Source organism: Sparus aurata, chromosome 3 (genome assembly GCF_900880675.1).
Source record: "Sparus aurata chromosome 3, fSpaAur1.1, whole genome shotgun sequence".
Classification (NCBI taxonomy): Eukaryota; Metazoa; Chordata; class Actinopteri; order Spariformes; family Sparidae; genus Sparus; species Sparus aurata.
In genome coordinates, this window is record NC_044189.1 from 25,729,308 (window position 1) to 25,744,975 (window position 15,668).

Here is a 15,668-nt window from a genome sequence, read left to right on the forward strand (position 1 = left end):
ACCTTCAGCGGCAGCATGTTCTTAGCTGTCACAGGCCGAAGCATCAACAGAGGTAACACATGACCTGAAGGTCTTCCTCATCCAGGAGAAGACACGTTGCAAGCAATTCTTCTTCTTCTGAGGCTTCTTCTCTGCCCCCATGTTTTCTGAAAGTCAAAGGACATTGAAGACCTCAGCCATACTCCAAAATGCACGACAGTTCAGACGCAAGTTGAGGTATCTGTTGCGTACCACATGAGCCCGAGTCCTCACATACGGAGGACTCCATGCTACTTTCAGTGTTGATCACTGAGGAACATGACGTTTCATTCAGGCCAGACTGAAAACTGAAAACACCACAAAAATGTTACTTAGACTGTCATTCCTGTTATTGTCATCACATCGTGAAGCTGCAACAAGGAACTTTTCTTTTTTGTTGTTTCTGAGGCTCCTGTGGACCAAAACCTCTTGTAGTAAGTCTTGATTTGATGTGGAAGTGAGTGAAAAACAAGAACAGGTTCTGATACTATTTTTCATCATCTCACCTGACTGCACTCTGCTGATCTTCCATCAGCGTGCGCTGGGCTATAGCAGGCCGAACCAGGATCACACCTGAGAGTAGAAATGTGGGAGATGGAGTGCAGTCCTCATTCGAGAACACAGAAGTGAAGGCCGAACTTCCTGAGAACTTGACAATGTAAGTCCTGCCACTGAACATGAAAAACACACACACAATTATCCTGTTACTGTCATGACATCTTCAAGAATCATGTCTCTGCTATTATTTCTGGAGATCTGAACTGTTTTTTTCATCTGAAAAATGGGTGTCATGACCAGAGGAAGACATCTCACCTGACTTTGCTCCCCTGACCCTCCAGCGACAGTGTGTTCTCAGCCGTCGCTGGCTGAACTTGGATCACACCTGCTGGTGGAATTTCTGGAGATGGCGTGCAGCCGTCTGGTTGGATGACAGCGCTTTCGTCATCCATCAGAGGAGTGGTAGCAGGCTCACCGAGTGCACTCGCCAGATCTTCCATTGGCTTCCATCGGACTAAAGAGGATACGGCTGCCAAAGCCCCATTTCTACAAAAAGACACAGTCGCTGTTACACTCATATCCCGGAAACACGACAGGACACTGATCAAATGATGAATCATCACTAACTAACAAAGCACCACCTATAGGACTCACGTCACATACACACTTACTTTGGGTAGTCTTTGGTGAAGAATGGATGAAGGAGGACTTCACGGGGAGTGATCCTCTCATCCTCATCCGTCTTCAGCATTGCCTTCAGGAGCTCGATGCACTGCTCTCGCTCTGCGGCCTCAGCGTCATTATTTTCCTCTAGACGAATCTAGTTGAGATAACAACGGTCAAATCTACCATCGAGAAAAGACAATCGATCATAGTGACAATCAAAGTTGCTTCACACTTACTTCTTTGAGATCGTCTAGAGACTGGAGATTGTGGTCCTTGTTGACACTGCTGAGGTGACATCTGAAATACTCAAAAGATGTCTGAAAGAAGGTTCAAAGAATTTGTATCAATGTTCCTCAGAATCAATCGGAATGATAGACTGTTAAATGTAGGGAAATGTTAACAAGAAAAAAATCTGATAAAAGATAAAAGGTCAGAGAAGGTTCACTGTGGTACCTTGAGCTCCCAGCTGTTTGACTCAGTCCAGTTAAAGTACTTCTTTGTCCTTAGACCAGTACTGAGAACAAGGTCTTCTGGCTGACCTAGTAGATTAATGATGCTCCGCAGCTGGAGATTAAACACAGCATTACAACAAAACGTGTAAGAGGAAGTATTGTTCTCAGGAGGGCAAAGTAATGCATCGCCGTATCAGACAGGCCAGTTCTCGTCGGTCTGGTCGGTTGAAGCACGAGGAGTAAGATTGGCCAATCTGAGGCAAAGTAGGGCAGGTCATCCTTTGACAACATGCTAATGCTAACACCTCCCATCGTAGCTAAGGTACAAAGTTCTTTGAACCAGTAAATGTAAGATTACTTCTTTCTGTCACACTCAGAGTAAATTTAGAGCATTTTTTCATCTGTTTGAACAAAACACCAGGATGGTTTCTCATTTTCTATTTTTTAAATTTCCTTTCGATTCCCAGCTTTAGATTACTCATTATTGTACATGGAGCATCAATTAGAGCAAAACCACAAGCACGAGTGAAGACACACAAGTATGAGTAACTGACAAACTGGTGACAAATGTGACTTACTATGTCATATCCACAGCATCCACTGAACAGTTGTTTGCCGCAGATCATTATGAACATCAGACAGCCCAGGGACCACATGTCAATGGCCTCAGAAAATGGACAGCCCAGTATGATTTCTGGAGACCTGAATGTGGAGAACAAATATTACACAGGATGTTTACACTTTCAGACTTGGGAAACCAGTGGTAAATTGTAAACTGCTAACTCAGTCCAGTGTAGTAATAAAAATAATGAAGCCTACCTAAAAGCCAGCGGTTGCAGGAGCTTGCCCTGGGTGGCTTCTGATGTGGAAATGGCACCACCGAAGTCAATGAGCTTGACTCTGAAGGGTCGTGTTTGGTGATTCTCCATCATGATGTTGAAGAGGTGCACGTCACCATGGATCACCCCAATCCCCTTCAGTGCCTCAAATGCTGTCCCCATCTGTAAGTACAAGGTCAGTAAGAATGTACCGAAGCCTAAAAGTGACAGAGTGCTCAGTGCTTTGTTTTCCATCTGATGGTGCTGATGGTGTCTGTACCTGCTGGATGATGCTGCTGATGTCACTCAGAAGCATAGGCGCAAAACTTGTCATTTCAAGGTAGTCGCCCAGGCTGATATCCAACATCTCCAACACGATTGCCTTTCCATGTTTGGTTTGAAAGCAATCGATGAACTCGACGATGTTGTGTCGGTCGAGTTTGAGGAGCTTGAACCGTCTCAGCATGGAAACCTGGAGACACACGGCAAGTTTGATATGATTTTTTTTTTTTACAGTCAGTTAATGCGTTAAGTCTTTATAATGTGGTGCTTAAAACTTAGTGTACAGATAATCACTATATCTTTTTATAGTGACGTTTGTAGATGGCTTAAAGTAGCTTAAATCAAAAGGAATTGCTTGTTTGCATGAGTCAGTTACTGCACCTCTGACTATACAATATCTTTTACAACATCAAAATCAACACCTCTCACCTCATTGACGGTGTCTTCGTCAAAGAATTTAGGAATCTTCACAGCCACAGTCTGCTTGATGTCCTTTTTCCAACATTTCAACACCTGTCCGAAGCAGCCCTCTCCCAGAACTTTCTGGACGTCATATACGCTGGGGAGCTGGACGGGGTTCATCTCGGAAGATGAGGTCGACTCGTTGGATACGCGCGATCCCATATTGTCTCTCAGAATACTGAAACAAAACAGGTGAAAACAAGACAAGGAAGATGTGACTTTCATTCCCTGATGAAGAATCATAACAACGTTTCAGACATTGAGTATATTTCTTTTGGCTACCATCCTATGGTTTCTTTCCTGTCAACGATTACATGACACAAAACATGTTAAACTGCTGTTTCAGGTCTTTACAAGGACAATCATGTATTTATGTCATATTCCACATTTCAGTGATCATCTGATCATCTGAGGTTGAAGCAAAATCAGAGGAATTTCCACTAAATATTAATGATTTCTACAGGTATCCAAAGATGAGCGATTTATATGAAAAACTGATAAAACCAGAATTCTCTGAGGAGGGTAATGCAGTGATTAATGTCCTAATTGAAGTCTATAACACAAAAAACAATGTCTAAACTACACCAGGGTCTTCAGAGGCAGAAAGGGAACAATACCGAATATGTTAAAGGGAAATGGGAAAAAGAACTAAACAGAAATATTACAAGAGGCTTCGACAATAAAATTAAAACTACTGGAGAGACAGAGATGAGTCTGATTAGGGTATTCATTGATGCATTTAAAGGTCAAATTAACAAACAACTTATCTCAAGGATTTATTCATTTTTACAACTGGAAAGGGGCCTTTCCACAGTGTATATTAAATCATAAAATATGATGCAGTGTCACAAATTTGAGTACCAGTTGACTAATTTTTTATAACAATCTCTCATGTAAAGTAAGTAGGCCTATCCTCCAAGAACACAACCATGTATGAAACCATTTGCCCATTGTCCTACTTATATACTGCATATCCGCCAAATACATATTGTTGTGCACAGAACACGCTAAACTGTGCGTACCTTGACTAAAAAGCAGGCAGTTTACAACAGGACTTCACCACAGTAAGCACACAATAATCTGTTTTTCTCAAGAGAGGAAAACTAAAGAAGCCAATATGTTGTTTATCAGTCGCCAGTCATGCCTCATGGAGGAGACGGTGGTATGGAGGCAGGACATGACTGTCATCTCTGCCCAAACTTTTCAATACCAGCACGACACGTTCTGAGCGCTGACTGAACACAGCAGTGAAAAGGCCTTCATATATAAATATATATATTATATAGATAAAACTGTTAACTTGAATTCTCTCCAACTACATATCGGTGACACTTTAAGTTCAGTTTTAACAATTACATCAGCTATCTCAGCTGTACACAGAGAGACGGCCTGGTGTGTTTACACCTGCACGTTCTCATCTCCTAACGTTCCATCGTCTCCATGGTGCACGAGACAAACTGTTGTTTTTTCAAAAAAGGCCCGGTCGCCATCTTTTCCCCTAACGTTAAATGTTCGATCATAATTTTCTAAACATTTAATCCCTCAAACAAAAATAAACAGTATTTAAAAATCACTAAACAACCGTGAACACATTCCTTAATGTGTCGCGGGACTTTCAGCACATTCTTAAACTCTAAAAATCATTTTACACCGAAAAATCGTGGAGTGTCACCCAAAACTGACCGTTCATGAAAGGCTAGCTAAAATGCTATAAATTTCAAATCTTTAAATTCAACAATTTACCAAGAGTGTATTCACATTGTCAACCGAAACCAACTTTTACACGATTAAGAAGATGAATTAATACATTTGGTGTGATAATAAAAGATGTCCTACCTGCAGAGACTCAGGACAGCAGGTGTCTCGCCCCAGGGGGTCAACTGGAGGCCACTTCTCCAGAAGTTCAAGATGGTCTTCTTCTGGCGGTAGTTGTCCTAGAACAAAGTAATCCAGAAGGTTTGTTTGCAAAGAATCTTACAGGTGATAAGGTATAATCCAATTGTTTGTCTGAGATGAAGCCTTACAGGTGATCAGGTTTAATCCGAATAAGATTCGTCAGAGATGAAGACTTCAGGTGAACAGGTATAATCCAAAAAAGGTTTCTCTGTGCTGAAGTCTTCAGGTGAACAGGTTAAATCCAAATGGTTTGGTTGAGTAGAAGTTTTCCAGTCGATCAGGTTTCCCAGATTGCAACTTTCCAACAACAAATCCGCGGTAGGTCAACTTGTCAAAGTTTAATGCGCGAATGAGAAATAAATGAGGCCTGCAGCTTTTATAGCTTTGGTCAACGTTCTGTTTCCATGGCCTTCAGTGACGCGCGTGCCTACGTGCGTGTGCGTGATCATGCAGGTTCTGTGCAACAAATCAATGTATTTAGTTTCTTGTGTAAAATGTCGTCATTCAATAACATGTCATTTAAATGTGTCCATCGTGTAACTTTATTCATGCCAATAAAGTTTATTTGAATTGATTGATATAAACTGTGGGACTGTTGTGTGTCCTGCAGGTGTTTGTACAAGAGCTCCAGTTATAATCTTCAGGTTGTGAGGGTCTAAAATCATGAACGTTATAGAGGCAGAGATCAATAAATAAATTATAAACCAGAGAGAAAGAGGGAGAGAGGCTTTTGGACACCCCTGCCACATCCTATGGAAGGCCGTTTCCACCAGTTAAAGAAAAAAAAGATGAAAACCAGAAAATTATGAAAAAATATTTGAGAGATAAAGAATTAGACTTTAGAAAAATAACTTGAATTATTAAATAAAAAGTCACATTGTAAAATTAAAAGTCTAAATCTATCTATCTATCTATCTATCTATCTATCTAAATACATACACATACACAGACTGTATTATATAATACATATTACCATATAAATACACATACAACATACATAATATTTTCTCCATTTCTCTAAAATAAATGACTGGACTACCTGCCGAGACAGGTATTATTGGTTAAGACAATTAAAAACTTTTCACTTTAATGCTTTCATTCAAATTGAGGACAGCAGGAGTCAACAACACATCCCAGCGTGTCAGGATGCCCAGAAATACAAATGAGTGTAGACGAAGCACTAACACCTCAAAAACAGCTTTTTTGTGGAGTTGTGGCTACCACACCCTATCCATATTTGCTAGAAGTAGCACCCTGATGTATTGTTTGTTTGTGTTGTTGTCGTTGTTTTTGTTTCCCCTGTATAAGGAACATTTCCCACTTATGTACCACTGCAGTTACTGTCTTAAAAGCCTGCTGTGGTTTCTGATACTTAATGTGTACTGGGCTTTGGCTCTTGTCTCTGTCTCATGTATCAAGTTATTAATTACAGCAAGTATGTTAAACACAGCTTTATGTATCCTGTAGTTATCAATTAATTCAACTCTACTGTGAAAAAATATGAATTTTGAAAAAAAAAAAAAGAGTCAGTGTGATGCAAGAAGGGTTTTGGTGTATTTAGAATGTAATTACAGAAAATGAATCATATTGAGCTGATAAAATACAGTTTAAAAGGGTTACTGTAATAAAATCTTATCTGTCGATACATATATCTCTACATCTATCTATACATCTATGCAAGCATCAATCCATACATATATCTGTAAATATATCTATACATATATCTACACATCAATCTACACATCTATCTATCTATACATCAATCTACACATACATCTATACATCTATGTATATATATACACACATATCTAAACATCAATCCATACACACATATACACATCAATTCATACATTATACACACAATTCATACATCTAACTTAAAATCTATCTAGACATCTATACATACATCTGAACATATATCTCTACATCTCTCTAGATATCTATCTATACATTATGTAAACATCTATCTGTACATATATCTACACATCTACACATATATCTATACATCTATGTATATATACACATATCTATACATCAATCTATACACATATCTATGCATAGACCTAAACATCAATCCATACAAATATCTATACATCAATCCATACATATATATATATATATATATATATATATATATATATATATATATATATATATATATATATACATCAATTCATACATCTATCTTAAAATCTATCTAGACATCTATCTATACATACATCTATACATTTATATAAACATATATCTGTACATCTATCTACACATCCATTGATCCATCTGCATGACATCACAGAAGTCCACAGTGAGGAGAGGAGGGCAGCTGATGCTCTGCGCTGAGTGGACTTGGTGGAGGATCAAGCTGCTCCATCACCAGGTGATGCTCCACATCCTCTGATTGGCTGGACTATGTGTAAGTCCTGCAGAGGAGGACAGAGATGTGACTGCTGTTTCAAGATCATGCAGTCAGGAGGCGGGGCTTACAATGTACTCCTGTGGCAGGTGATACATGTCACTCACATGCACGGTCAATGGAGTCTGTGTGTGCGGCATCTGCACCACGGCTGTCCGCTGATGTGTGCTGTCACAGGACCGGGACTGTCTGCGGGGGACGTGGCTCCTCCACAGCTCTCTGACAGGTCCAGGCCTCCATCACAGCTGCCCGTGAGGTGGATGCCACCACTGACGCTGCTACACCAACAAACAAAAACACAGATCTATCATCTGAAACTTTTAAAACACATTTAAAGTAAGATACCTCTTTGTACAACTGCAATAAACTATATCTGAATACTAATATTGGATCAAAAGACATTAATTTGAGCATGACAACTTTTATAAATATGCGCAATTCAGCTGTTTAAGGCTAGAAAGGTGGTCTAAACAAAGTAAAACGGTATGACATTGTGTTGTCCTTTAAGATCACCTTGTTTATTCAGTCATGAAAACAAAGAGATACTGTTTATTAAGTTTGTAAGCATGAAAAAAATTTGTGAAGTGAAGATCTTTCTCTTCTGATTAAAAATATTGCCCCGTTAAAGATCCTGTAGCAGGAACCATTGTACCTCAGTGTTATTGTTCACAGTGGGGAAGTTGTTTTACGCCAATAAAATAAATCGAATAAAATGTACAACTGGTCCTCTGTAATGATCCTGAACTCCGATTTTTCAAAAGCTAGATCAACATCTAGTGAGTGAAAGTCAAAGGCAACAGGTTTTGATACTATTTTTCATCATCTCACCTGACTGCACTTTCCTGATCTTCCAGCAGCGTGCGCTGGGCTGTTGCGGGCTCAACCAGGATCGCACCTGATAACAGAAATGTGCTAGGTGGAGTGCAGTCGCCTGGTTGGATGTTAATGACGTCATCATCTGTCAGAGGAGGGGCAGCAGGCTCACAGTCACAGTACTCACTCAAGGAAGTGAAGACTGAACTTCCTGAGGTCTTGACAATGTAAGTCCTGCCACTGAACATGAAAACACACACACACCAAATTATTCTGTCACTGTCTTGAACCATGTATCTGCTATTATTTCTGGTGAGCTGAACTACTGTCTGATCTGAGAAATTGGTGTCGCGGCTGGAGAAAGACATCTCACCTGATTTTGCCCCCCTGACCTTCCAGCGGCAGCATGTTCTTAGCTGTCACAGGCCGAAGCATCAACAGAGGTAACACATGACCTGAAGGTCTTCCTCATCCAGGAGAAGACACGTTGCAAGCAATTCTTCTTCTTCTGAGGCTTCTTCTCTGCCCCCATGTTTTCTGAAAGTCAAAGGACATTGAAGACCTCAGCCATACTCCAAAATGCACAACAGTTCAGATGCAAGTTGAGGTATCTGTTGCGTACCACCTGAGCCCGAGTCCTCACATACGGAGGACTCCATGCTACTTTCAGTGTTGATCACTGAGGACCATGACGTTTCATTCAGGCCAGACTGAAAACTGTAAACACCACAAAAATGTTACTTAGACTGTCATTCCTGTTATTGTCATCACATGGTGAAGCTGCAACAAGGAACTTTTCATTTTTGTTGTTTCTGAGGCTCCTGTGGACCAAAACCTCTTGTAGTAAGTCTTGATTTGATGTGGAAGTGAGTGAAAAACAAAGAAAACAGGTTCTGATACTATTTTTCATCATCTCACCTGACTGCACTCTCCTGATCTTCCATCAGCGTGCGCTGGGCTATCGCAGGCCGAACCAGGATCGCACCTGAAAGTAGAAATGTGGGAGATGGAGTGCAGTCCTCATTTCGAGAACACGGAAGTGAAGGCCGAACTTCCTGAGAACTTGACAATGTAAGTCCTGCCACTGAACATGAAAACACACACACAATTATCCTGTTACTGTCATGACATCTTCAAGAATCATGTCTCTGCTATTATTTCCGGTGATCTGAACTGTTTTTTTGATCTGAAAAATGGGTGTCATGACCAGAGGAAGACATCTCACCTGACTTTGCTCCCCTGACCTTCCAGCAGCAGCGTGTTCTCAGCCGTCGCTGGCTGAACTTGGATCACACCTGCTGGTGGAATTTCTGGAGATGGCGTACAGCTGTCTGGTTGGATGACAGCGCTTTCGTCATCCATCAGAGGAGTGGTAGCAGGCTCACCGAGTGCACTCGCCAGATCTTCCATTGGCTTCCATCGGACCAAAGGGGATGCGGCTGCCAAAGCCCCATTACTTCAAAACGACACAGTTGCTATTACACTCATATCCCGGAAACACGACAGGACACTGATCAAATGATAAATCATCACTAACTAACAAAGCACTACCTATAGGACTCACGTCACATACACACTCACTTTGGGTAGTCTTTGGTGAAGAATGGATGAAGGAGGACTTCACGGGGAGTGATCCTCTCATCCTCATCCGTCTGCAGCATTGCCTTCAGGAGCTCGATGCACTGCTCTCGCTCTGCGGCCTCAGCGTCATTATTTTCCTCTAGACGAATCTAGTTGAGATAACAACGGTCAAATCTACCATCGAGAAAAGACAATCGATCATAGTGACAATCAAAGTTGCTTCACACTTACTTCTTTGAGATCGTCTAGAGACTGGAGATTGTGGTCCTTGTTGACACTGCTGAGGTGACATCTGAAATACTCAAAAGATGTCTGAAAGAAGGTTCAAAGAATTTGTATCAATGTTCCTCAGAATCAATCGGAATGATAGACTGTTAAATGTAGGGAAATGTTAACAAGAAAAAAATCTGATAAAAGATAAAAGGTCAGAGAAGGTTCACTGTGGTACCTTGAGCTCCCAGCTGTTTGACTCAGTCCAGTTAAAGTACTTCTTTGTCCTTAGACCAGTACTGAGAACAAGGTCTTCTGGCTGACCTAGTAGATTAATGATGCCCCGCAGCTGGAGATTAAACACAGCATTACATCAAAACGTGTAAGAGGAAGTATTGTTCTCAGGAGGGCAAAGTAATGCATCGCCGTATCAGACAGGCCAGTTGAAGCACGAGGAGTAAGATTGACCAATCAGAGGCAAAGTAGTGCAGGTCATCCTTTGACAACATGCTAATGCTAACACCTGCCATCGTAGCTAAGGTACAAAGTTCTTTGAACATAAGATTACTTCTTTCTGTCACACTCAGAGTAAATTTAGAGCATTTTTTGATCTGTTTAAACAATTTCCTATTTTTAAAATGTCCTTTCGATTCCCATCTTTAGATTACTCATTATTGTACATGGAGCATCAATTACAGCAAAACCACAAGCACGAGTGAAGACACACAAGTATGAGTAACTGACAAACTGGTGACAAATGTGACTTACTATGTCATATCCACAGCATCCACTGAACAGTTGTTTGCCGCAGATCATTATGAACATCAGACAGCCCAGGGACCACATGTCGATGGCCTCAGAAAATGGACAGCCCAGTATGATTTCTGGAGACCTGAATGTGGAAACACAAATATTACACAGGATGTTTACACTGTCAAACTTAGGAAAGGAGCGATAAATTGTAAACTTCTAACTCAGTCCAGTGTAGTAATAAAAAGAATGAAGCCTACCTAAAAGCCAGCGGTTGCAGGAGCTTGCCCTGGGTGGCTTCTGATGTGGAAATGGCACCACCGAAGTCAATGAGCTTGACTCTGAAGGGTCGTGTTTGGTGATTCTCCATCATGATGTTGAAGAGGTGCACGTCACCATGGATCACCCCAATCCCCTTCAGTGCCTCAAATGCTGTTCCCATCTGAGGGTACAAGGTCAGTGAGAATGTACCAAAGCCTAAAAGTGACAGAGTGCTCAGTGCTTTGCTTTCTATCTGATGGTGCTGATGGTGTCTGTACCTGCTGGATGATGCTGCTGATGTCACTCAGAAGCATAGGCGCAAAACTTGTCATTTCAAGGTAGTCGCCCAGGCTGATATCCAACATCTCCAACACGATTGCTTTCCATGTTTGGTTTGAAAGCAATCGATGAACTCGACGATGTTGTGTCGGTCGAGTTTGAGGAGCTTGAACCGTCTCAGCATGGAAACCTGGAGACACACGGCAAGTTTGATATGATTTTTTTTTTTACAGTCAGTTAATGTGTTAACGCGTGAAGTCTTTATAATGTGGTGCGTAAAACTTAGTGTAGAGATAATCACTATATCTTTTTATAGTGACGTTTGTAGATGGCTTAAAGTAGCTTAAATCAAAAGGAATTGCTTGTTTGCATGAGTCAGTTACTGCACCTCTGACTATACAATATCTTTTACAACCGTGAACATCAAAATCAACACCTCTCACCTCATTGACGGTGTCTTCATCAAAGAATTTAGGAATCTTCACAGCCACAGTCTGCTTGATGTCCTTTTTCCAACATTTCAACACCTGTCCGAAGCAGCCCTCTCCCAGAACTTTCTGGACGTCATATACGCTGGGGAGCTGGACGGGGTCATCTCGGAAGATGAGGTGGACTCGTTGGATACGCTGGATCCCATATTGTCTCTCAGAATACTAAAACAAAACAGGTGAAAACAAGACAAGGAAGATGTGACTTTCATTCCCTGTGAAGGATCATATCAACGTTTCAGACATTGAGTATATTTCTTTTTGCTACCATCCTATGGTTTCTTTCCGATTAGATGACACAAAACATGTTAAACTGACGTTTCAGGTCTTTACAAGGACAATCATGTATTTATGTCATATTCCACATTTCAGTGATCAACTGATCATCTGAGGTCTGAGCAAAATCAGGGGAATTTCCACTAAATATTAATGATTTCTACAGGTATCCACAGAAAAGCGATTTATATGAAAAACTGATAAAACCAGAATTCTCTGAGGAGGGTAATGCAGTGATTAATGTCCTAATTGAAGCCTATAACACAAAAAACAATGTCTAAACTACACCAGGGTCTTCAGAGGCAGAAAGGGAACAATACCGAATATGTTAAAGGGAAATGGGAAAAAGTAAACTAAACAGAAATATTACAAGAGGCTTCGACAATAAAATTAAAACTATTGGAGAGACAGAGATGAGTCTGATTAGGGTATTCACTGATGCATTTAAAGGTCAAATTAACAAACAACTTATCTCCAGGATTTATTCATTTTTACAACTGGAAAGGGGCCTTTCCACAGTGTATATCAAATCATAAAATATGATGCAGGGTCACAAATTTGAATACCAGTTGACTATTTTTTTATAACAATCTCTCATGTAAAGTAAGTAGGCCTATCCTCCAAGAACACAACCATGTCTGAAACCATTTGCCCATTGTCCTACTTAGCCACTGCATATCTGCCAAATGTATATTGTTGTGCACAGAACACGCTAAACTGTGCATACCTTGATTAAAAAGCAAAACAGGACCTCTCCACAGTAAGCACACAATAATCTGTTTTTCTCAGAGCGGAAAACTAAACAAGCCAATATGTTGTTTATTAGTCGCTAGTCATGCCTCATGGAGGAGACGGTGATATTGAGGCAGGACGTGACTGTCATCTCTGCCAAAACTTTTCAATACCAACACGTCAAGTACAAGTTCTGAGCGCTGACTGAACACAACAGTGAAAAGGCCTTCATATATTATATAGATAAAACTGTGTACTTGAAATCTCTCCACAACATATCCGGTTACAGTTTAAGTTCAGTTTCAACAATTATGTCAGCTATCTCAGCTGTACACAGAGACACGGCCTGGTGTGTTTACACCTGCACGTTCTTCACTCCTAACGTTCCATCGTCTCCATGGTGCACGAGACAAAACTGTTGTTTTTTCAAAAAAAGGCCCGGTCGCCATCTTTTCCCCTAAATGTTCGACCATAATTATCTAAACATTTAATCCCTCAAACAAAAATAACAGTATTTAAAAATCACCAAACAACCGTGAGCACATTTCTCATCTGTCGCGGGACTTTCAGCACATTCTTAAACTCTAAAAATAATTTTACACAGAGAAAACATCGAGTATCACCCAAAATTGACGTTCATTAAAGGCTAGCTAAAATGCTATCAATTTCAAATCTTTAAATTCAACAATTTACCAAGAGTGTATTCACATTGTCAACCGAAACCAACTTTTACACGTTTAAGGAGATGAATTAACACATTTGGTGTGATAATAAAAGATGTCCTACCTGCAGAGACTCAGGACAGCAGGTGTCTCGCCCCAGGGGGTCAACCGAGGCCACTTCTCCAGAAGTTAAAGATGGTCTTCTTCTGGCAGTAGTTGTCCTAGAGCAGAGTAATCAAAAAGGTTTGTTTGCAAAAAATCTTACAGGTGATCAGGTATAATCCAATGGTTTGTCTGAGATGAAGCCTTACAGGTGATCAGGTATAATCCAAAAAAAGGTTTCTCTGTGCTGAAGTCTTCCAGGTGAACAGGTAAAATCCAAATGGTTTGGTTAAGTAGAAGTTTTCCAGTCGATCAGGTTTCCCAGATTGCAACTTTCCAACAACAAATCCGCGGTAGGTCAACTTGTCAAAGTTTAATGCGCGAATGAGAAATAAATGAGGTCTGCAGCTTTTATAGCTTTGGTCAACGTTCTGTTTCCATGGCCTTCAGTGACGCGCGTGCGTACGTGCGTGTGCATGATCATGCAGGTTCTGTGCAACAAATTAATGTATTTATTTTTCTTGTATAAAATGTCGTCATTCAATAATATGTCACTTAAATATGTCCATAGTGTAACTTTATTCATGCCAATAAAGTTTATTTTAATTGATAGATGTAAACTGTGGGACTGTTGTGTGTCCTGCAGGTGTTTGTACAAGAGCTCCAGTTATAATCTTCAGGTTGTGAGGGTCTAAAATCATGAACGTTATAGAGGCAGAGATCAATAAATAAATTATAAACCAGAGAGAAAGAGGGAGAGAGGCTTTTGGACGCCCCTGCCACATCCTATGGAAGCCCGTTTCCACCAGTTAAAGAAAAAAAAAGATGAAAACCAGAAAATGATGAAAAAATATTTGAGAGATAAAGAATTAGACTTTAGAAAAATAACTTAAATTATCAAATAAAAAGTCACATTGTAAAATTAAAAGTCTAAATCACAAGATAAAAATGGAAGTTATTATAGACATGTCAAATTAAAGACCTACCCACCCTCCAGAGAACAGAGTGTCTAAACATTGTACTGTTTGTGTTGTACTAAAGTTAATAATAATTGTGGTGTACAAGTTTGCATCCAAAAGTGTAGCCCAGCAGATAACTAGGCACATGTCCACTTGCCAAAAGGCCCCTTACAAAAACAGCAGGAAGGCACGTTTTTGGTTTTGTGCCTTTAATTAATATAGAGTGAGTTATATGCACTCAAGTGGTTTTCTATGTCATTTTAAATTCCTATTATATTTTTTGTATTGTTAAGAAACAAGACCAGTTGATCCTGTTGAAATATGACACATGGTGATATACTAGTCTTTCCTGACATCAGATGTGACAATCACACATACATAAGATCTGACTTGAAATATTTTGAAATATCCAGACAGCAGAAATCACTTGTGCTCTGTTACTGGTCGTATCTATACAATATCCTGACGTTGGACATGACTAATGAATCTTCTGCAGACACGACCACTGTCCATTTCTGAATATGATGCATGTTTAGCTTTAGTATACAGGATGACATGAACTCCAGATTTAAGCAGTATTAAAGTGGTCCCATATTTCATTTGACATTATTTCACACTGTGGTATTGCTACTTTCACTTTCATACAAAATCTGTTTACTTCTTCCACCTCTGCCCTTGATTTATTCCTTCAAGGATTTCAACAGAATTCAACAGAAATGACATAGAAAACCACTTGAGTGCATATAACTCACTTTTAACCCACCCACAACTTCTTAAAGTACCATATTTTTAAATGTATAATATTGTAATAAGGAGTTTTAGTAGAATGAAAAGGATAGTAATTTGTTGCAAAAAGAGACAAACAAATGAATAAATAGAAGAACTGCAAACCATAACACTTGAACACATGAAAATATACCAATGATAAATAAATTCTTTGGTTTCCTTGAAACGTGAAAAAATAACACATTTTTAACTTGAGTAGAATAAATGATGCTGCATTCATCTTGAGTTCTTTCTGAATGAAATGTCAATGAAGAATCAACTTAAACA

General features: G+C 39.9%; 1 protein-coding gene and 1 pseudogene across 5 annotated transcripts in view; both read right to left on the reverse strand.

The window, feature by feature from the left end:
- The window catches only part of LOC115579563 (homeodomain-interacting protein kinase 1-like), a 13,309-nt gene extending 7,823 nt beyond the window's left edge, over window positions 1-5,486 (reverse strand). For 3 of the 5 annotated variants that reach the window (XM_030413125.1, XM_030413124.1, XM_030413122.1), the window contains exons 1-13: window positions 5,221-5,486; window positions 5,033-5,130; window positions 3,164-3,374; window positions 2,733-2,924; window positions 2,454-2,635; window positions 2,213-2,336; window positions 1,636-1,746; window positions 1,419-1,499; window positions 1,188-1,336; window positions 832-1,062; window positions 525-689; window positions 232-326; window positions 18-146 (exon numbers count right to left, since the gene is read on the reverse strand). In XM_030413125.1, coding sequence (XP_030268985.1) covers window positions 22-146; window positions 232-326; window positions 525-689; window positions 832-1,062; window positions 1,188-1,336; window positions 1,419-1,499; window positions 1,636-1,746; window positions 2,213-2,336; window positions 2,454-2,635; window positions 2,733-2,924; window positions 3,164-3,358 — 1,650 coding nt within the window. In that variant the 5' untranslated portion in view covers window positions 3,359-3,374; window positions 5,033-5,130; window positions 5,221-5,486 and the 3' untranslated portion in view covers window positions 18-21. The remainder of the gene's footprint in view (window positions 1-17; window positions 147-231; window positions 327-524; window positions 690-831; window positions 1,063-1,187; window positions 1,337-1,418; window positions 1,500-1,635; window positions 1,747-2,212; window positions 2,337-2,453; window positions 2,636-2,732; window positions 2,925-3,163; window positions 3,375-5,032; window positions 5,131-5,220) is intronic. The other 2 variants (XM_030413127.1, XM_030413126.1) reach the window with 1 other exon arrangement.
- LOC115578573 (homeodomain-interacting protein kinase 2-like) overlaps window positions 1-14,084 on the reverse strand; it is a 20,409-nt pseudogene extending 6,325 nt beyond the window's left edge.
- Between the last annotated feature and the right edge of the window lie 1,584 nt (window positions 14,085-15,668).